Here is a 24,050-nt window from a genome sequence, read left to right as displayed (position 1 = left end):
ATCACGATACGATGTATGACGATATATCATGATACTGTTAAAAAGGCCATTTTTTGTTTGTTTCGTTTTTTTTAAATGATTATTTCTTGGAAGAACTGAATTACACCAGAAATCTGCACAAAAACTAAACACATTTTTATTTGATCACAACAGGATCTGATGCTATATCACAAAATGTTCCTGTGTTCAAACTGAAATTCTGTTTTACAGACATTACAGTTTAAGATCCTGTTCAAATGTTCATATTCTATTAGTTCAGAAGTAACATCAGAACATTATGTTTTAGCAATCCCAACAAAAGGACCTAAGACAGGCCTCTCAGACAGTAAAAAATGCTGTTAGGATGCATCAAATAACCATTATTTAATAAAACAGCGTTAAATAATAATACATAACATATAAACAATAAAGAAAACCAAAAAACGAAAATGAACCTTCACCATATCTGCATTTGAATAAATACCTAAAGATAGTAATACAGTACTTTTTAAGATCGATACAGTATTGTGAAATGAAATATCACGATATATTACAGAACCAATATTTTCTTACACCCCTAATACTTAACAGCCTTAAATATGGATTAATTGTTCACAAAATCAGCATCTTGACCAGGCTGCACCTACAGAACGAACAGTAATAACTGGATTTCATTTGAAGTTGAGCGCTGGCGTAGCGGATGTGAAGATGTTAACATTTGAAAGACTTTTATCCCAGCATGTAATGATGAGTGGTATGAAACCCCCAGTTAGGGATTTAAACATGTGGGGTAGGTAATGTAATGTCTGTTAATGGGAGTGCTTTAGTAGGGTGATGAACACAGTGACTTTTAATCTGCAGCTCTTGGCCCCAACTGAAGGGGAGGAGGTCCCCACTCCTGTAGGAGCAATTCTGAATAGATCAGGGCTTCTCTGCGCATCCTGCATCCTAATGAGAGCAATGGCGCGTCTTCGGACATTTTGAGTGGGAGGGTGAGGCAGGCGACAAATACACCAAAGAGGGGGCTGCAGTATATCCTATTTGACAAGGATGAGTGGTGATTAAAATATGGAACACTGAATGCAGAGGTTTAAGAAACCTCATCAGCCTGTTTTGCTGTTTTCTAAAAATAAGCTTTTTTTTTTTTTTTTTTTTTTTTGTAAGATGTGACAAATGAAACTGTTGTTGACACTCTAGAAATGCAGTGTAACAGGGGTTTGAAGCTACATCTCTTGTCAAGTTATCACATTAAGAAGCTTAATAAGTAAACAGGAAGGTAATAGGGAGGAGTTACTGTGTAATTAGTAGTCTATCATTTAATCATAAGCTCAATTGACCTTCTGACATTCAGCTGAGAAGTACAAAATGACTAGAGCTCAAGTGGTAACACGGCTTCAAAGAACAGTAAAAGTGTATTTAGTAGTATTATCAATATAATTACAAATAATGATGTAATGTAATGAAAACATGGCGATGAGAAAACTGATCAGATCTGGATGAAATTATAGTTTACATAAGTGTAGCCCTGTGTAGGAAATATTGGTGGGTACAAAATCATTTGTAATCCATCATAATTAGGGCTGTGTATCGGCAAGAATCTGGAGATACGATATAAATCACAATACTAGGATAGCAATACAATATATCACAATATATCATGATACTGTTAAAAAGGCAATTTTTTGTTTGTTTCTTTTTTTTAAATGATTATTTCCTAGAAGAATTGAATTACACCTGAAATATGGTCACATACTAAACACATTTTTATTTGATCCCAACAGGATCTAATCCTATATCACAAACTTTTCCTGTGTTAAAACTTAAATCCTGTTTTACAGACGTTACAGTTTAAGATCCTGTTCAACTGTTCATATTCTATTAGTTCAGAACTAATATCATAACATTATTTTTGTGCAATCCCAACAAAGGAAGTAATATTTTTTAACCCTTTCATGCACAGTGGTCACTCCAGTGGACAGTTATTCTCCAGCTGTTCTCTTGTATATTCATGGGTTTTGCTGTTTTAGTTCCATATCAGCCAACACAGTGGACACTTATGCATCATGTAACTTTGCTGTTCTTGATAAACCTGATCTGCAGTAACACATTTGAGTGTAAATCAATTGTTATTAGACTGTAATTATCATTTTGTCTTTAACAAACTGGGTATTTTTCCATATTATCCCCATGAAGTGAGTAATAAGTAGTATTAGAGTATGTTTACATATGAGAAAACATCAGATTAGCAGCATTAAAAGTGTTTTTATTTCATAGTTTTCACAGTATACCAGTAAATACACATTTCTTGGCTTCAAAAATTAAGCGCATCATATCCAATTGAGTGGACATTTTTGCTACTCCATGAAAAATAGGTTCATAAAAAGTTGTCAGTCGCATTGTTTTTTTTTTTTTTTTTGTTTGCTTTTTTTTTGTTTTTTTTCTTCATGCCTAAAGAGGAATTAAAATGGGGGAAAAATCATGATTAAGGTTCTCATAATTCATGCATGAAAGGGATAATAAAAGAGTGTTGAAAAATAAGAAATAAAATATAAACAAAAAAGAAAAACAAAAAAACCCAAAAAGGAACCTCCACAATGTCTGCATTTGAATAAATACCTAAAAATATCGATACAGTACTTTTTAATATCGATACAGTTTTGTGAAATGAAATATCGCGACATATTGCAGAACCGATATTTTCTTACACCCCTAATTATAATGCACTTTAGTTGTTTAGAAGAATCCCAAGTAACTGAGACTTATAAATTTCACCTTTTCCGTTTAAAATTGAAGTGTCAGTGAAGGTGTGTGAACAGAAATGACCAATGAATTTTGATTTTAAAGATCACACGCTCAGATGTTCTGTAACCGCCAACTGGACTGTGCAACATCTGCTACCAATTCTCAATTCTCTGTGAGCAATTTTTTATTGAGATCACAATAAATGATGCATCACAATACACGCACTGATATTTGATCATAAAAGATTGTGATTTTATTTTCTAAAATGCAGTGGAAATTGTTTTTCGAAAAGAAGAAAACAAGGTGTTAAAATGTTCTCCCTCATCAAACGAAGCCAGGCCTGAACTACACCCTGATCAATATAAAAAATATTGGAAAAAAATAGTCTATATAACATCTGTACCATCCCATTTGTTACATAAAAAAGTCAATGAAAATAAAATTCCAGCAGCCTGGGCTCGAATACAACCAAGGCCCTTTGCTGCATATCATCACCTCTCTGTTTCTCTGTTGCTGTAAAAAAATACCAAAATATGTATGTACCTTAACAAATATTGTAATAGATGTATTTTTAATAGGGCTGTCAAGTGATTAAAAAGTGCATGCTTTGCAATATGTGCTTTGTGATGATCATAAATGAGTTGCATATATCAACATCAAAATACATTGGGATTATAATGGATTTCCGACAATGAGTGAATCAGCGAGTTGAACAGATGTTTTCAGATTCAAAGGTCGACTGTTGTGGAGAAAATAAAGAAGTAAGACACGCCTCGGGAACTCGCGTCTGGGAAAATCTCCCGTTCTTTATTCGACAGGGGTTTTTATACAGGGGTGATCGGACAGTATTGTAACCATAAGAGGAAGTAACCATCTGATGCATTCATTGTTTTGGGAATGTGTTGGTGGGAACATCCTCTCACACCAATCACTCTGCCTTGTGCCAGGTCACTGCGACCTATCCATAGCCATTCCAGGAAACACACACACACACACACCTACACACACCAAGGTTCTAATAGTTTCGGATTTTTCATTATAGTTAAGTTTTATTTAGTTTTGACTTTTTTTTCCCCTCTAATTCAGTTAGCTTTGATTAGTTTTTAGAGCAGATTTGCTAGTTTTTATTAGTTTTCGTTTTTTTCTAAATGCTTAGTTTTAGTATTAATGTTAGTTTTGTCGTCTCTTTTCTCTTCTTCTCTGTCATCGTATTCAAATAAATCCCAGACAGGACTCTGCTGCTTTCTCCCAACTTTAGTCTCCATGTTTCCAGGTAGAGTGGGGACCAGAAGACGACTGGAAACCACAAGTGACAAACAGTGAAGTGTCGTATGGTGCCACTAGCTAAAATTGCTCAAGCGAAATAAATCGCTTTCGTATCAATCCGACATTGGCAAAGACAAAAATGAAGGGAATTTTATCCATAATTTTTATACGTTTTAGTTAGTTTTGTAAACACACAATACAGCTTCAGTTAGTAATCGTTTTTTTTCTTTTAATTTAGTTTTTATTTATTTCAGTTCACGAAAATGTTTTTTCAATTCTAGTTTTCATCATTTCATTCGTTTTTGTTAATAATAACCTATAGTAACCTTGACACACACACACACACACACACACACACACACACACACACACACACCAAGGTTCTAATAGTTTTGGATTTTTACCTCCGCCAAGGAGGTTATGTTTTTGCCCGGGTTTGTATGTTTGTCTGTCCGTTAGTGTGCAACATAACTCAAAAAGTTATGGACAGATTTGGATGAAATTTTCAGGGTTTGTTGGAAATGGGATAAGGAAGAAATGATTAAATTTTGGTGGTGATCGGGGGTGGGGGGGCCCACGGGGGGCCACTGATCAGCCTTGGCGGAGGTCTGCGCTCTCCGAGTGCTTCTAGTTCATTCTAGTTTACTTTTATTTAGTTTTGACTTTTTTTCCTCTAATTCAGTTAGCTTTGATTAGTTTTTAGAGCAGATTTGCTAGTTTTTATTAGTTTTTGTTTTTTTCTAAATGCTTACTTTTAGTATTAATGTTAGTTTTGTCGTCTCTTTTCTCTTCTTCTCTGTCATCGTATTCAAATAAATCCCAGACAGGACTCTGCTGCTTTCTCCCAACTTTAGTCTCCATGTTTCCAGGTAGAGTGGGGACCAGAAGACGACTGGAAACCACAAGTGACCAACAGTGAAGTGTTGTATGGTGCCGCTAGCCAAAATTGCTCAAGCTAAATAAATCAGTTTCTTATCAATCCGACATTGACGAAGACGAAAACGAAGGGAATTTTATCCATAATTTTTATGTTTTAGTTAGTTTTGTAAACACACAATACAGTTTCAATTAGTTATCATTTTTTTCTTTTAATTTCGTTTTTTATTTATTTCAGTTCACGAAAATGTTTTTTCAATTCTAGTTTTCGTCATTTCATTCGTTTTCGTTAATAATAACCTATAATAACCCTGACACACACACACACACACACACACACACACACACACACACAATGTACCAGAAGTTACTCCACTTCATGAAATAAGATACACATGTAACCGGTGGTGTTGGACTATGCGTTGTGTTTTTTAAGGATGAGACCCGCACGTACGACTTTGGAGGCAGTCTTCGTTTATTGTTTTTCGACTCCTGACAAAAGTGGCATAAGACACAAAAAGCTCCGGTCAGCGACCTCCATAAAAAATGCCCCTGCACAAACCAAATGATACGGAAATGTGTTTCAGCACATCATGAGCGCACCTCATACAGTTTGAACCAGCCAGTTCATTTAAAAATTAACCTTTTCATGCACAAATTATGAGAACCTTAATCAAAAATTTTTCCTGAGTGTTTTTATTCCTCTTTAGGCATGAAAAAACAATACGATTGAAAATTTTCTCCTGAAAACTAAAAAAAAAAAATGAAATAAAAATAATTAAAAAATTTAAGAAATACATTAAAAAAATAATAATGAAAAAAAAAAAAAAATCTTATGAACCTATTTTTCATGAAGTTGCAAAAATGTCCACTCAGCTGGACACCACATGTTTAATTTTTGACACACAGAAACATGTATTTACTGATAAATTGTGTGAAAACTATGGGGAGGGCTTGTGATTCTGGGGGTTTATGCTCAGGAGAGATCTACATAATGTTACCAGTTCATGTCAGAAAAAATCTTAAAACTTTAATAAAGATATGTGTACAAAAAAAAAACAAAACAAAACAAAAAGAACAACAAAACCCATGAATATACAAGAGACCAGCTCTAGAATAGTTGTCCACTGTAGTGACCAGTATGCATGAAAGGGTTAAATTAGCAGAGGCTAAACCAAAAATGTTCTCAGACTGTAGAGCTGCTTACCTCTCTCATAGAGATCCAGAACAAAAGGGAAGAGGTAAAGGCGTGAAAACTGGAGTTCTAGCGGGCAGTGTCACACTGTAAATTGCTCGTTGGGGAACTGACTCAAATTAAAAGTTCCACATATTGACTCAGAGGCCCATAATGTCAGGTATTAACCAAAAGAAATGAAAATAAAATGAACAGATTTTGTGTAATTATAACAAACAATACACAATATCATCTACATACCCACATTGCTGTGAAATAATTGATGCTGTTACACACATACTTAATACTTTACCAAATATTTCCAACACAACATGTCCTTCTTTTCCTATACGTTCTAAATATTTTTTCAGTGTTCATATGCATGAATGGACACAACAAAGACAGGATGATATGAGCATTCTCTTATTGTAGAAATAGCTCAGAGACAGCTATACACCCTTCAACACTTCCATCTGTGCTTTTTGATCGATTTTTAGATTCACATGTTACAGTGGTTTTGGCATCTGCTTCCATCAAGTTTATGAACATGAATTTTTCCACCCAGCCAGAAATCCAATCAGCTATTCTCTGCATTTGGGCCCATGTAGTGTATCTTAACCACACAGTTACTGCTTTACCCCTGTGTGTTAATTAATGTGTTGTGATGATAGTGCTAAATTTGAGGTTTTATTTTCAAAATGCAGTATGATGAGTTGAGAAGGAGAAAGTTTATGCATTTTTTTTATTTATTTATGAAGTGGGGACTGCAGATGAAAATTAGCACTGACGCTAACTCCGGCATATTTACATGTTTATACTGAAATGGAATGTATAAATGTGTTCATTAATGTGCACTGTCCTACCTAAATAAAGATACATACAAGTTATTTTAATGGGACGAAAGTTTAAACCCAACCAAAAGGGGTGTGTATTGGCCAGAATCTGGCAATACGATACAAATAACAATATTAGGACCATGATACGATATCACGATATATCATGATACTGTTAACAAGGCAGTATTTTTTGTTTGTTTTGTTTCTTCTTGTAAGATATTATTTCCTGGGAAAATTGAATTAAAGCAGAAACATTCACAAATACTAAACCAATTTTTATTTGATCAGAACAGGATTTAATACTAGGCTATATCACAAAACTTTCCTCTGTAGAAACTAAATTTTTTTTTTTTTTTTACAGATAAATAAAAATAAATGTACAAGTACAAAAACACACATACTCACAAATAAATGAAAAAAAAAAAAAGATGTTTACAGACATTACAGTTTAAGATCCTGTTCAAATGTTTATATTCTATTGGTTGTGAAAAGAATGCATAATGCCCAGTCCCTGAATCATCCAACATCATAACATTATATTTGTGTGATCCCAACAAAGAAACTAACATCTGCCTCTGTCAGACATTAAAAGTGCTTTTATGATGATTGAAATAACCATTATTTAACAAAACAGTGTTATCAGTTTAAAAAAAACTACATGCATGACCTGCCAAATCACAATACTCCTTTTTAGTATACAAACACCAAAATAAAATACCCACGTGAATATAGAAATGAAAGAACTCGCAGGATTCCCTCAAGAATAATAAAAAACAAAAACATGAACCTCCGCCATATCTCCATTTGAATAAATACCTAAAAATATCTATACAGTACTTTTTATTATCGATACAGTTTCATGGAAGGAAATATCACGATATATTGCAGAACCGATATTTTCTTACACTCCTACCAACCAAAGGTCAAGGATCATCTCTTTTATATTAAAACCTATCTCTGATTAAAATGAGCATCATGCAGATACACTTCTTCAGCGCGTTCATGTATTCTTAGGGTTTATTCATCAGTAATATTTAGATTTCACACCTGGAAACAAGTTGCCCCAGCTTCCCTTCCCAGTCAAACCCACTACAACATAACAGCCGTTTAATGATATCAGTTATCAAACACAGATTGAGTCAATAGGAGGGCAGACTCAAATCTGTTTCTGCATAAACATACACTTGTGGGAAATCACTGTGTGAGATACCAGGAACAAAAAATCAATATCAAGTACAATGATAGCGTTTTCACCTGAATCTGGTTGCATGCTGGCATAACACATCCCTGTCCTTAAATCCCTGTTGAGGGGGGTGTTATCGACTGGCATCATTGATTTACCTGCGCTAACATCTAATGTCTCTTAATATTTCAATAACCTGGGGGGCCCCTTCCCCTGGGAGGCAGACATGAATCAGGTATAAGTGAGACAACACAAAGGACGTTAGTACACTATTAGTCACACTGCTTACAGTGTTTCAGTTGGTATGTGTGTGTGGGCAAGTGACGTCAGAGTTTCATTCACCAGCAAGGCCAGCGCTCGTCCAGCTTCTTTCAGAGCCAAGGGGTGGGAGGGTGCATACAGCAGTGGAGGAAAGGAAGTGGGGGAGCGTGGGGCTTCCTCTTTTCCATTTCGCACAATACAACCCAGCAGCATCCCCCCTCTACTCAACATTTAAAAACTATTCACAAGGACCTCCTGTCGTAGCCCCGTATTCCCACTTCTAACCCCCACCCTTGTGATCATTAAAAAGAGAAAACCCTGTGCGTGACTCGGCTACTTCTGCAGAATAAAACAGCTTTTTTTTTTTGTTTTCCATTAAATTAAAGCTTCTGTGTCCTGATGTAGAGTTCCCCCTTTTCATTTTTTTAAAAGCCCCTCGGTCTTTCATCCCAAAGTCAATTTTGCCTGGCGGTTAGTCAAATGCTTTAAATGTTTATAAGTGCCTGTGAAGAGTGTAAGCTTTAAGTGTGATAGACTACCCTGGGACCAGGATGGAGCTGAGTGTAAAGGAAAAATGAGGCTAGATGAGCAGACTGGGCTAAAAATTAATGGTGGTTGGTAGCAGACTGTGGAAAGTCTGGATGGGATTATAATAGGCTGATTATATTGCAACTGTCTCTATGGCAGGATTACCATCTGACATGACTGTAGACGGATGTTTAAACAAATTACTGTATAGTTTATATGTGAACGGTTCTTTTCAAAAGCTTCGGTGCTGTGGTTTATATTTAGATTGGCCTCTGTGTGTTATTCTGCATGAGCTGCTTCTTTCCTTGGCTGGGACAAACAAAGGTTTATCGGCTGAGTACAGAGCACCTGCTAAGTGATAATTTAGTGGTTGTTTCATGTTAACCAGCAGACACTGAGGATAATCATATTAGCGCTGATTTATCATATCCTAAATTTGTCTTCTCATGAGCTGTGTAACTCTGAGATCACACTTGTGATAGAGCAGCTCTGTCTCAGCCCAGGAAGGCCTGGAGAAATGAACGTCTGGGAAAGTGAAAGACCTCACTGCAGCCTCTAACTTGATTGTATTGTGGTCCGTCATATTCCCTTCTAATAAGAAGCACTGAGATGAGACTGATTTGGTTTGGTGCTTTGTGTTTAAATGCAGTTCACTGGAGGAGATAGCCTCTTTGGAAATATGAATCACTTCAAGAAATTCAGATTGAGCATGATTTGCTATTTAGAGGACTGTTGTCTGGTGGTCAAATGGTTTTTAATGAGAAAACTGGGTACATTTAAGACAGCACTCAATCATTTACACCTGAAGTACTTCTGATTTGCCTTTGGAGCATTTATTTATTTATTTTTTGCTTTTATTTGATATTTCAAAGAAGAGATCAGACTGGAAACATAAGTAGGGAGTAGGGATGTAATGTTATGAAAATTTCATACTATTGTTATTGTGACTAAAATTATCACGGTAATTATTATTGCGGTATTGTTGAAATTGTGCTCAAAATGTTCAAAAAGTACTAATACACACACTGAAATAATTTAACCAAGTTGTATTTTGAAATAAAAATAAATAAATAAATAAATAAATCGGCACAATGTACCTTCTGTTGCAGAAACATTCAAATATTAACCCTTACTGGTCTGAGTCTATTTTGTCCATTTTTCAGTCCTTTTGATTTGGCCTTTATATACTATATAAACAAATGTTTACTATACCCAAGTTTGGGATCTTTGTTTTCTGCACAACTTCATCTATATTATCTGTCTATTGTTTTTTCACTTTAACCTACTATAAAAACATAAAAGGACAGAAAACACACACACACACAAAAATATAAAATCCGATTTGAAAAATGTATATACTTTATTGCATAAATAAGACACAGATACTTAACAAACCTTTTCAAAGACTTTAAAAGTGAATATTGGTTCCAAATATTAGGCATAGAAAATCAAAATGGTAATAAATTAAAACTATACTCAAATATTTGACATAAAAGCAGATCTTTGCATAGGGTTTTTTTCCCTTAAAAGTGCGGTAATCAAACATGGGTAACCTTGAGAATTAAAAATTATACGGTAATACTAACCGTTTGCAATTTTACTGCGATTTATTGTTATACCGGTAATTGTTACATCCCTAGTAGAGAGAAAGGAGACTAACATGCAAAAATGTTCACACAGCAAGAGACTGAGCTTCCAATGTATTCAGAGTTAATACATTATTTATAAAATACATTCATACAACCTCAGCCGTCTTAGGCCATTTTCACTTTCTAAGGAAACTGTAAGTGAACCCAGCTTTTTGTTTTAATCACATCTGTTATATCGACAAACTCATTTAAATAGAACTTGTTTGAAGTTTTTGTAGACACGTATATATATATATATATATATATATATATATATATATATATATATATATTTTTTTTTTTTTTTTTTATAATTTACCTTAAAAGTGTTTGGAGTGAAAACTGCATCGTTCAGAGACACATGGATGATTTTGGTTTTCATTTTGTGCAGCCACTGACCTGGTAAATTGGCCATAGGGACAGGCTTCCATAAATGCATTTTAGTCCTTTAAAAATAGAGTTGGAGGGGCTTTAAAGAGAGTCTCAACAAAGACGGAAAAGAGAGGATGATCTTATGTTCAAGGACTACATATTTCCCCAGAGACTTCGCCCCATAGCGATGCCTAAAGGTGCCAAGACTGTGTCAGTTTGTGAGGAGTCATTCTCTCGTCGCTGTTGGCATTCATACTGAAGCAGGAGACAGAAGGGTTGGAGTGAACGAGGCAGTAGGAAGTGGATCTGGGTCCTTACACTTGCCCTCTTCATCACCCCTCTACAGTAATTCCCTGACAGTTGTAAACAGTTAAACCACAAGCATTGTTTCTACTTACAGGCAGACTGTGCACTGCATATTCTACAAGTTTGTATCAAAATCGTTTTTTATTGGTATTGTTTTTACGGGCTGTTAATACTGATAGTGATGATGTTTAGATTGAGGCAGCCAATTTCAAACAATTTTGTTTTTCTTGGGATGATAAAGCTTCTGAAACAGCTTCATTGCAGGACACATGGCACGAAAAGTTTCCAGAAAATTATATCAAAACTCAAAGAAAATTGGAACCTGTTTAGAAATTTGCATTAAAATGTTCACATATGGAGCTCCAGGCCATTTTATTAAACAGTATTGATATTGATCAGAAAAACATGATCATATTCATGAAATTAGAGCTGGACCACCGCTAACTGAATTTTAATCACAAGTAAATTGATTACATTGATTGAGTTAATTGACTGGATCAGCAGCTGTCACAGATCATGCTGGCTTTAATATAACAGGATCAGAAGCTGTGTTACACTCAGTATTTCGTAGTTTGGCATGAATCCTGTCTCAGGTTATTATTTGAAATGATTTACTTGTCTCAGAAATGATAGGAAAACAGTTTTTCCACTGTCTTCATAGGGGCATGCAACTGAAATAATGAGCTTTTTTTCATGGCTGTAAGACCTGCCATCTTAGTGTGTGTCAAGTCATTATTGATGGGCTTCTGCGCTGATCTGCAGGCAGTACAGTGGTAAGAAAGAGTCTACTCCTGTCCGTACACCGTTTGAATTTTGGGCCTGTCAGCACATCTTTCTGGTTATTTATTAAAAAAAAAAAAAAAAAAAAAAAGTTCTGTTTATCTGTCACATGGGTCAATTACTAGTTAGGTACTAAACTCTAATGATGACCTGTCTCTACTGCCTGTGGTTCTGTCTGCAGCTGCTTGTGTTATGGACAAAGACACACTCCTACACTCCTACACTGATTTCTTTCTTTCTTTCTTTCTTTCTTTCTTTCTTTCTTTCTTTCTTTCTCTCTCTCTCTCTCTCTCTCTCTCTCTCTCTTTAGTTATTACCTGCGCCAAGGAGGTTCTGTTTTTGCCAGCGTTGGTTTGTCTGTTTGTCTGTCTGTCTGTCCATGTGCAAGATAACTCAAAAAGTTATGGATGGATTTGGATGAAAATTTCAGGAAATGTTGATATTGGCACAAGGAACAAATGATTAAATTTTGGTGATGATCGGGGGCGGGGGCACGTAGGGGCCCACTGATCTGCCTTGGCAGAGGTCTGCGCTCTCCGAGTACTTCTAGTTTAGTTTAGTTTAGTTTATTGTATCGTGGACAATCCCAATTAATTAACTGTATCAGTAACAGTAAACAGGGGCAGCTTTAGCCAACATGGCTGGTATCCTGCTGTAGTCCCCAGCCTGAGGACAATAGCCAAACCCCCCCCCCCCAATATATTACAGCACTTTCTTTCTTTCTTTCTTTCTTTCTTTCTTTCTTTCTTCTTTCTTTCTTTCTTTCTTTCTTTCTTTCTTTCTTTCTTTCTTTCTTTCCTCCTTTCTTCCTTTCTTTCTTTCTTTCTTTCTTCCTTTAACCCTTCGTTCTGACATGATGGTGCTGTGGTTACAGGCAGACATGTTCCAGAGGATAAAAGTATTCAAACTCAATTACCCAACCTTTAGAGGCAGACATAAATCTTTATGAAATAGTCTTCACAGAATACACCATTGCGCCTAGGATCAAAAACATGAAGATAGGGTCTTTTAACCTCTTTAACCCTGCGGAGCCTTTGACCAGGCCAGCATGAAAAATTCATAATGGAAACCAAGCATTGCTCAGATCCACAAAACTTTGTTTTACATTCTTGCCAAGACCTTAAAATATCAAATATGTCAGTGTGAATCACAGGGAAAGGCTGTATGTGTAAAATGATGAACATCTACATTTTAATTTGATGTATTCTTGCATGTTCCTGTAGGTTGTAATATTTTAACAAAACAGAATATCTTGTGTATTTAATATTTTTGAGCAGCGTAGGAGAAAAGATTTTATTTAACTGTTAATCTACTCTAGGGAAAACTTTGCTGCCAAGGTGGAACTAATTTGACTATTTCATGTACTGTAATTTTATTGTCATATCAATTTGTAGTAAAAAAAAAAAAAAGTACACTGTTGTCATGCAAGATGTTGTGATAGCAGAACCAGCAGTAAGCATTAGTATTCACTGTAATAGCGTACATCTGAGTACCTGAGATTTAAACCTGCCTAAGCATGATCCCCATCATTAGATTGTTGTATGTATTTAATTTGTTTTTTACTCACTAAAATGTCAGTTAACCTAAGTTTTAATTTGTCACTGCATCGTAACTCGGAGAAAAAAAATGACCCTGACCTTTGCACCTGTGATTTGTGGTCGCTTGTCAATTGTGGCGACACACCGGACAAATTAAAGTACATTCTGCTTCACTGTAAATCACTTCATCAGCAGCGGCATTGCTAAAGCAGCTCTGTGGTCCGCTGTGGCTGTCCTCATGTTTTTCAAGTGTTGATGTCATTCACACTCATGTTTGCTTCGTGCCATTTGTATATGAGTGTGTATAGGGTGCTAATGAGGGAGGAGGCAGACGAGGAGTGGGGAGGATGTGGAATTGGTGGGATACAGCTGGACAGAGTGGGAGACTGTAGTGAATAGGTAACCATGGTAACTCTGTTGGCTAAGATTTGAATGCAGAGAGAGACAGAGCAAAAAGGGGGAAAGGAAGCTGCAGTGTGTTTATGTGTGGTGGAAACAGAATGAGGGGGGGTTAGGGGTTAATATGCATCATTGTAGCAGGTTAATCGCTCATCAAACTGCAAGGTCACCGCAGTGTTTACCCCCACAACTGGTCACTACAGCGAACAACACGGGGGGAAATATGGAGTTGGCCAAGTAGGGAGGAAAGAGGGAATAACAGGGGGGCATTGAATGAGCTTGCAGGAGAGTTTGCAGAAAGGAAGAGAGTGTTCCTTCTTTGATAAAAGGAAATGGGAGATAGGAAAAGAAAGATGTCAGGGGAAATCGAGAAAGGTAGACGCAAGAGAGAGAGGATAAGGATGGAGAGTTACAGGTAGAGACTGTTGTAACGTGCGGATAGTGACAGCGGTGAGGCAGAATACAATCAACCAGCCTCTAACCAGCTGTCACCTCCAACTAGTCTCAGTCTTTGCTATGGACTCTTGCTCACCATCTCGCCTGCCAACATCTGAGCCACCATCTTAACCTCAGCCTTAGCCCGCCCAACTCTCTTTTTTTTTGCACCTTTTCGCCTTCTCTCAGATGCTGCCTACCTGAAATAGCTCTGCCACTTAGTTCTCACAGGCAAGGGAAAAAAAAAAAAATAGAAAATGTGGCTGAAAATTAAAAAAAAAAGGTGAGAGCCTATCCAAAAATAATATCTGAGTGCCTCTTTATCCATCAGCGCCTCCATTTCTGGATACAAATGATGAGAAATTGCAGCCAAGCAGACTGCTGTCTGGCTTGAATGTTGCCTGATGTTGCACTATACCACTGGTGTCCGGTTCTGTGTCATGTCAGCCACGACCAGAGATGCTGCTGCCGATATGATTTATCATAGTGTCCTTGCCTGTGTTTTAATGTCATTGAACTACTGCATACGCATTATTGATCAATCTTACCTTCACCCATCCAACCCCACCTCGCCTCCTACTCATCCAGCCCTTACAAAAGAAACCTTTCTCTCTCTCTTTCTACACATTTCCACCTGTTTCATATTCATCCTTCTCTATTGTCTTTTGCCTCCATCTCTGTGTCGCTCTCTGTTTTATATGCGTCTCTGTGTTGTCATTCCCCTCCCTCTATCTCTGTCTGTTTTATATTCATCTCTCTATTGAGCCCCCCTCCTTTCTCTCTCTCTCTCTCTCTTTCTCTCTTTCTGAGTGAGAGATTATTAATATTAATGTAACTCTTCCCTTCTCCACTTTTTTTCATCTTCTTTTACTACTGATTTCTTTTTTGCTCTTCCCACTATTTATACCTCTTTCTGGGTCTTTATCCCTCATCATTCCTTTCATTCAACCTTCCCTCCATCTGTCTCCAACTCTATCTCCTCTCTTTCGGTCTTTCTTCTCTCTCCCTCGGTCCGCTCTCTGCAGCTGTTCAGTATTCATCTATTACTGTAGTGTTGATAATTCCCTTCTCTGCCCGCAGCCATACAGTCATCTATCAGATTAATAATCCTTCTCCCCTTCTCATTCTCTATCTCTCTTTCTTCCCCCTGTCGCCTTTCTTACTGTGCCAAGTAAGGATGCTCAGCGTGTCAAATGAGTTTGCGTGTCAAAGTCCCATCATTACAACCATCATCATTAATAACCGTATCTAGATTGCTGGATGCCCTTATTTAAGGTTATTCAGGTCTAAGTAACCTGCAGAGGGGAAAAGGGGGGGTGCAGGTTGCTGGAGCCTGACTTGAGCTGGCCATCTATTAGTGTTAAATGTAGACTGCACTATTCGCTAGCATTCTCTGGCCCCTAGAGCATGCAGTGCTATTGGAATCAAATTAGCATTTCAGTCCCACCACCATGTCTACAGCAAAATGTGACCGTGCTTACTGAATTAAGTTAAGTATTGTCTCTTAGGTTCTTGGACTCACTGCTGTTAAGTATATGAGTTTATCGAACTGCTTATAAAGGCATATGAGTATTTCATTGTTGTATTAATTATTGTATTTAGGTGTAATTAGTTTATAAATTAGACCACAGAAACCTCTAACTTACTTCTTGCATCTCTTATACCCTGCTGCTGCCCACAACAGGATTTATTTATTTATCTATTTATTTATTTTACCATCATCTAACCTGGTCTCTCATAAGATTCTTGCTTCATGTTAAAATCATTATTGAAAATAAGGATATTGCAAGATTTTAGAGGGCGTTTTAATAAATAATTCACATAGTTTAAGATATATTTTCAATTTGCTTTTTAATTTGCAACTGTTTACATCATAACCACACCACTTTTGAAGCTTTTACGCTGCTGCCATCTTTGTATCTCTATACGTACTTTCTGTCTAATTCATTTTGTACATGCAATATCATACATGAGTGAGGTATGTGAATTTTATACGCTTTATATTTATATATTTAGGACAAAAATGACAGTTTAAGACAGTTATTGAGGTGTCTCACCCAAAGCTACAAATATGTACCTTAGAGGATAAATAAAGTTACTGTCAGTTAGTGTTATTCAACTGGATAAATCAAAATATTGATCTGCTGGTGATGCCATGAAAGAAATATTAAGGAAGTCAGTAGGATTAATCCCAGGGGGGAGCATAATTGTCAGGACAAAAAAACAAACAAACAAATAGTCTTGACCAAAATAACTGAGTTACAAAAAGACAGACCTTCCCATCCACAGAGCAAAACAATTTATTTTGATCGTGAAAGTTTAGTTTTCAGTGATAAAATCAAACCTTTTTTTCTTTTTGGGTACAAACCCCAGAGATGCCATGTCTGTTCTATCTGTAAAACATTATATGATTTCTTGATTGTTGCATGAATGTGTGTGAAGCTTTGGCAATTATAAGAGTGTTTCAAAAATGATCTTATTTATTCATATCACATCCTGCACACGGTCCTGGAAAAGCAGACATACGTTGTTGTCCTATTTTAGACTGCGTGTTTATTTCTGAATCCGTACCTTGAACCCTTAATTACAGAAATCCGCCTCTACCTGCCCTTGGTGCAAGAATTTGATTCTGACAAAATGTCTGCTCAAGGATTATGTAGGATTTGATATGAGCAGTGACACAGAAGTTCTAATGCTTCTTAAAGATTTTTCGACAGTCCCTCCCATGATAAGCTATACTGTAGATGTCTGCCTATTATTTGTTCTATTCATTCTGTGTTGGTGAAACATGAAGTGCAGTCTGTGCTCTGTCTTTAATATCTTTTTTCTCTCTCTCTCTCTCTTTTGTTCTTCCACAGTAACTCCTGGGTTCTTCACTTCACAAAAAGCCTCACTCAAATCCCCAGACAACACCCGAGAAAAAGGAAATAACATCTGTTTATCTGCATATTTCTATGTTCAAAAAACAAGAGGAGACAACACAGAGATCGACAGAGGACAAAAAACATCTCAGAGGATGCAGAATTAGAAAGAACAAATTGCCACTAGAGGACCAAAGGGAAATTAGACCCTTTCTCTCAAATCCACCAGAGTGGAGTCTACTCACCTGTACCTTCGGATTAAAGGGTAGGGTCATGTTCCAGTTGCCATGCGCATCACCACGCTGACCTGCCTTCCCGGCCCTTCCCCCTTCCTCTTTCTATTGGCCCAGCTGCTACTGCGGCTCCTCCTCCCTGGGCCGGAGTTGGTGGGAGCCGCCTCATCCTGCCCCTCCCTGTGCACCTGTTCCAACCAGGCCAGCCGAGTGATCTGCACCAGGCAAAACCTGGAGGAGGTGCCAGAAAGCATATCAGTCAACACACGATACCTCAACCTGCAGGAGAACTCAATACAGGTAAATATTTGCCAAGAAATTAATTGCTTCATTTTTGTTGTTCATTTCATACAGAAAGCATCAAAATGGACAGAAGATGAAAATTATCAGTGGTGGAGGGAGCTTAAGACATGGCAACGTATGGCAAATATGCAAAAAAAAAAAAAAAAAAAACGAACAAAAAAACTGACAACACAACATGCTGAAAGTAGTCATGATTAAAGCAGTTACAGAAACCTGCTACAATAGCTTACAACCCAACAAAACACTGACATGTAGATACAAATAATCCTGTGGCAATACAATCCATACTGTAATTCTAAAAATATATAGGCATGTATCATAGTGACTGATCACTTTAAGTTACATCAAGTGATGTGATTTAATGATTTTCTGAGAATATTATTGATTTGGTTAAATACTGTTTTTATTTATATAGTGATGACCGAATGGAGGTCCAGTTTTGTTTCATTTATATTTACGGCTGCAGCACAACATAAATCAAGCAAACAGTGAAAACACAGTTTATTAGTTTTACATGTCAGTATTTGCATTGATCCTTTAGGCTCTAGCCTATTGACACATCTTAATATAAAGTATTGATTTAATTTATTATGATGGAAGCTAGTTTTTATCATTATTGGTGTCAAGAGACAAATTCTGTACAGAAGATACAGTCTGTACAGATTGTGTCAGTGCTTGCACACAAACATGCTTACATGTGTTTTTCTTGCTTGTGAATGCTGTTAGAGAGAACATTTGCATTTGCTGCCAGTTGTGGACATTAGGATTAACTTGTTGATACAGGTTGTCTTGAAGAAACTTAGGTTTTGAGAAAAGACATAAAAGTAAGTGGTAATAATGGTAGAAAGAAAGCTCTTAAGCCTCTGCTGAACTGAGGGAATATTTTATGAATTGAAAGCAAGGCATATTTCATGACACCTCGCTGCCTTTTGTATGCATTACCAATTTATCTACAGTCCCTAGACAGCATTTTGTGGCCTTACAGCTAGAAGGGAAGATCATTTAACCACAGACCATCGATACAAAGCACACAAATCTCTATATTTATAAACAGAGTGGGTTGATTTTACTCTTTGCAGAAGCATTTAAAGTAATTGGATCTATCCTCTTATTGCTGACAGTGCTTTGTTCTTTTGTGATTTGAAATTCATTTCCACCACATTTTATCTGGTCTAATGAAAAGCAAACTGTTTCCTAAACATTGTTAAAACCATCCAGTGCATCTCTGATTATGTCAAATTGCTCTGTATGTTGGGAAGAGCAGTCCGATGCCTCCTTCTCTCCAGAGAAAACATCTTATTAAATTAAATTATGCGATGTTAACAGAGCACAAATGGGACATCACGCCACATGAAGGGATGTGTAGGGTCTTAAGAGATGCTGGTTACATTGAAAAAATAAAGCAATAAAAATATTCATTTCATTTTTAGCCTACACATTCCGATTCGGTTTGTTGTATCCTGCAGCCCCACTTGAAATGATTAAAAATCTAAAAATGTTTTAACACCTGAAGGCATCCTAGATTCTCTGGCTTATTTTTTCCTTCACTGAGTACCCTGAGAGTAAAGCCTTGACAGCTCCCACCCCCTCTTAACAATCCCAACCCCTCACACTCTCTCCCTCCTCTTTGGCTATTGCGCCCCCTCCCCCCCCTTTTTGCTCTACATACAGAAGACAGGCAATGGCCTGACTCCAGGAGTCTCTGTGCGACTCACAGAGGGCTTTGGCCACACATATCTCAAACAGTCAGAGATTTAAGGGGCTTTTAGTTGCACTCGCTGGCTGTGTGTCTTTGACTTCTCACCAAATGAGCTCCAGTTGGACTGCACTGATGCTCATGTGCCCTGTCCAGGCTTCCTACAAAAAAGGGGAAAAAAAGCTTTTAGTTGCTCATTTGTAAGATGGATTTCAGAACAATACACTAGATTTTTTTCCCCATAGATATTCTAATGTATTTCATAGTTTTCACTTAAATGGTGAAATTTTTGGAGACGCTTCTGTTTGTGAGTAGTTCAACATTTTTATCAGCTTTTCTAGCAAGAGATTATAGCACATCGGGAAAAAGTCCCATGAGTCTCAATAAAACAAGTGTTTGAAAAGCACTGAAATACGGGCAAGGTTAGAAATATGACAGATTTGCATACATACATAGCTTAGAGATGTAGACTAAATGTTTTTTCAGGTCTTTTTTTTGTCATATGAAAGTTTAGAATCACAACTGAACTACAAATGAAATGTCATCAATACTCTTTAAGAAGTGCTGTGAACACTGAGCATCTCTGAACTTCAACCTTGGTCTTAAGATACTTTTTAATCTATTAACTAGCTGTGAACACCATAAAACAAGACAACCATAACTGGTTAGTAGTTTTAATGGAGAGTCACAATTTTATTCTCTCTCTCTCTCTCTCTCTCTCTCTCTCTCTCTCTCTCTCTCTCTCTCTCTCTCTCTATATATATATATATATATATATATATATATATATATATATATACATATATATATATCAGTGTGACTGTGTTAGAATCACCTGACTGATGTTATCTTTTTAAGAGAGCAGAGGAATTAATTATTCATTTTTATGGTTTGTTTATTTAAACACACACTTAGCCATGTTTATGCCATTAAATAATTCATTCACTATTTTGCACATATTCTTTGGTTCATCTCATCCCAGCCACTTTAACTCAGGTCCATTTGTCAGCATTGGAGCTATTTAAAATATAGGCATCATCATAATAATAATTAATCATAATTATTAACAATAACTCTATCTTGTATATTTCATTTATAAATTTAAGTTCTGAAAGTGTGAGAAATAATGTTTTTTAGATTATTTGTGAGCCGTTCATCTCATTTTCAAAAGGAACCTCCCACATATATATCCTTTATTAAACTAGGTAAAAAAAAAAAGCCTAATTGAGATTGCAAATCTCTTTTTCAAGAGTGACCTGACCAAGGAAAGCAGCATCACACACAGTTTCTGAAAGAAAAGACATAATCAACACATAATACAAAAACTTACAACTGATAGTGACAAAACAATCATTTGTGCAAGTCAAAAACAGTTACATTGGCCAAGCTAATTGATTTCACACTCTTTTAAAATAGCTTTAAATTCACCTATAGTAGCAAGTTCAGATAGACTTAGGTTGCACATCTTTGCAATCAATTCATCAACTTTGCGGTACTACTTTTTGTGCTGTACAATAACTTTATTATTATTATCTGTCCCCTCAGGTCATCAAGTCAGATACTTTCAAGCACTTGAGGCATCTTGAGATCCTCCAGCTTTCCAAGAATCAGATTCGTCAGATAGAAGTTGGAGCATTCAATGGCCTCCCCAACCTCAACACACTGGAGCTCTTTGACAACCGCCTCACACTGGTGCCATCACATGCCTTTGAGTACCTCAGTAAGCTGCGGGAGCTATGGCTGCGCAACAACCCAATTGAGACTCTGCCAGGCTATGCCTTCCACCGCGTGCCCTCGCTTCGTCGCCTGGACCTTGGTGAGCTCAAGAAGCTGGATTTCATCTCTGATGCAGCATTTGTGGGCCTCATCAATCTACGGTATCTGAACCTGGGCATGTGTGGACTGAAAGACATTCCCAAACTGACGGCTCTTGTGCGTTTAGAGGAGCTGGAGCTATCAGGAAACCGGCTGGAGATCATTCGACCAGGCTCTTTCCAGGGCCTAGTGTCTCTTCGCAAACTGTGGCTCATGCATTCACAGGTGTCCGTCATTGAGCGTAATGCTTTTGATGACCTGAAAAACCTGGAAGAGCTCAACCTATCCCATAACTCCCTGCACTCTTTGCCCCATGACCTCTTCACACCCCTTCACCAGCTGGAGAGGGTGCACCTCAACCACAACCCCTGGGTGTGCAACTGTGATGTGCTTTGGCTTAGTTGGTGGCTAAAAGAGACAGTACCCAGTAACACCACCTGCTGTGCCCGCTGCCATGCTCCCCCCTTCTTAAAGGGCAAGTACATTGGAGAGCTTGACCAGAGCCACTTTACCTGCTATGCGCCTGTTATTGTGGAGCCACCTACAGACCTAAATGTGACAGAGGGTATGGCTGCTGAGCTGAAGTGTCGCACAAGCACCTCTACAACATCTGTCAACTGGATCACCCCTAATGGCACCCTAATGACCCATGGCTCTTACAGGGTTCGAATATCTGTCCTTCATGATGGCACACTCAACTTCACTAATGTCACCCTGCGGGACACAGGCCAGTACACCTGCATGGTTACTAATGCTGCTGGCAACACCACAGCAACTGCTGTCCTCAATGTCACTGCTGCTGATGCCAGTCTCAACTACACCTACTTTACAACAGTCACAGTGGAAACAGTGGAGCCCACTGGGGAGGAAGAACCTGCAATAGTTATCATCAATGAGACCTTCATTGGCGTGCACCCAGGCCCTACTCCATCAGGGCACCTGCTGCCAGACGGTGTTTCCACCACTGTGTCTTCTCTGTCAGCTGGCTGGTCCTCCTCTTCTCCTCGGGCTACCCGACCCACTTTCACTGTGCCCATCACTGAACCAGGATTCTCAGGCCTGGATGATGTGATGAAGACCACCAAGATCATCATTGGCTGCTTTGTAGCTATTACTTTCATGGCTGCAGTGATGCTTGTGGTCTTCTACAAGCTAAGAAAGCAGCACCAGCTGCATAAACACCACGGCCCTGCTCGTGCCATCGAGATCATCAATGTGGAGGATGAGCTGGGTGCCGGGGCCAGCGCTCGGGGCAGCGGTATCTCAGGAGGCTCTACTGTAACACAGAGTGGAAGCAGTGGAATAGGAGGGGGACAGAGCCTCAGGCTGCACCATCCAGAGATAGTCAACTTGCCAAACTTGGCTCGATCTGAGCACCTCAACCACTACTACAAAACACATCACTTCAACAACAACATGATGGGTCTGGGTATGGGAACAGGTTCTGGCTTGAACAACAACAACAACCCCTCACCTTGCTCACAGTCTCAGAGCACATCCATATCCTGTTCCCAGGTTCCAACCGCCACCAGTGGGGGAACACCCACAGGTGGCACCCTTCCCTCTCCTGTGCCCCTGCCCCAGTTGGGTCTTCACAGTTCACTGAAAGGCCTGATGGGGAAAGGCCAGAATGAGCCACTGCTTTTTAAAAGTGGCTCCAAAGAAAATGTGCAAGAGACTCAAATCTGAGTAAAAGTGAGAGTGAAAGTAAGAGGTAAAAAAGGACAGTGAGACAGAAAGAATCTGTGGGACAGAATATATAAGACTGATTGTAGCCTACTGGACATTCCAGAAAAGATGAAATTTCACAGCCACTTGCGTTGTCAATCTGTCGACAGAAAGAAGCAGATAGGAAAGCTGAAGATGATAGAGTACAATATCTAATCAGTCCCACCAGTGGCATCTGCACATACATCTGCATCAGCTAAATCAGACAAACATATGCTGTAAACCACAAACATCAGAGTCATCCAGTTACAATCTGCTGTAGTCTTTGCCAAAGCCCATGATCATGTCAGCTCTTTCATTTGTGACCACAACATCATCAGAAACCTGAATAATATACACATAAACCTTTTTTAGGTTTCATCTAGACTGCTTAAAATATTTCCAGACACATTCAGTGTATATATTTGGAGGGAAACATAATACTGGCCATTGAACATGTTGTCAGATTAGTGTTTGGCAGAGACACGGAATAACAAACAATGGTTTGGGTGAGCTGTACGGTCCCAGGTTTCCAGGAAGCACTATAACAGAACAGAAAAAGCATAATACAGTGCAGTGATTCTGTCCAGGGCTAATATTTTGCAGGGAGACAGAACAACAACAAATATGTTTTTCACTCTCACTTTTTCACCTTTTTCACACCTTACTGGCTACTCTTTTTGATGAAGGAATGACAGAGAGCGTTATAAAGAGAATAATAATCTTTTGGTGTAAAGGACAATGAGAAATTAAAAAGGACTGAAAGTACATATTATATATACCGTAAATATATTTTCATTCAAAGAAATAAATTATAAAGAATCTTTATCAAGCTTCTGGAACTACAACATTTAAAGAATATATATATATTTATATATATACATATATATATATATAAATATATATATGTATATATATAAAAAAGAAATACACACAGTGGTTGTTGTAGTGGCCCTCCTTTACAACTTTTCTCATCTTGGAACAAGATGGCTGCTCTGACTGTGCTGCAGAAAGGACACGTTTTGGGAAGTGGCATCAGTTGAGAAAGAGCTAAAACGAAAATCCGGAAAAGTGTTGGAGTGACATTATTTTGGTCTCGACTTTTTTGTAGCCACACAAAGTGTTTTCCCTC

The 24,050-nt window shown here is 37.8% G+C and overlaps 1 protein-coding gene across 1 annotated transcript in view; it reads left to right on the top strand.

Moving 5' to 3' along the window:
* lrrc4ba (leucine rich repeat containing 4Ba) overlaps window positions 1-23,788 on the top strand; it is a 33,661-nt gene extending 9,873 nt beyond the window's left edge. The window contains exons 2-3 of the mRNA XM_030141754.1: window positions 17,162-17,697; window positions 20,942-23,788. Of these exons, the coding sequence (XP_029997614.1) occupies window positions 17,452-17,697; window positions 20,942-22,900 (2,205 nt within the window). The 5' untranslated portion in view covers window positions 17,162-17,451 and the 3' untranslated portion in view covers window positions 22,901-23,788. The remainder of the gene's footprint in view (window positions 1-17,161; window positions 17,698-20,941) is intronic.
* Window positions 23,789-24,050: the final 262 nt, after the last annotated feature.

The sequence above is a fragment of the Sphaeramia orbicularis genome, chromosome 8, assembly GCF_902148855.1.
Source record: "Sphaeramia orbicularis chromosome 8, fSphaOr1.1, whole genome shotgun sequence".
Lineage (NCBI taxonomy): Eukaryota > Metazoa > Chordata > Actinopteri > Kurtiformes > Apogonidae > Sphaeramia > Sphaeramia orbicularis.
Note: the sequence above shows the minus strand (reverse complement) of the source record. Positions and strands in the feature narration are given on the sequence as shown.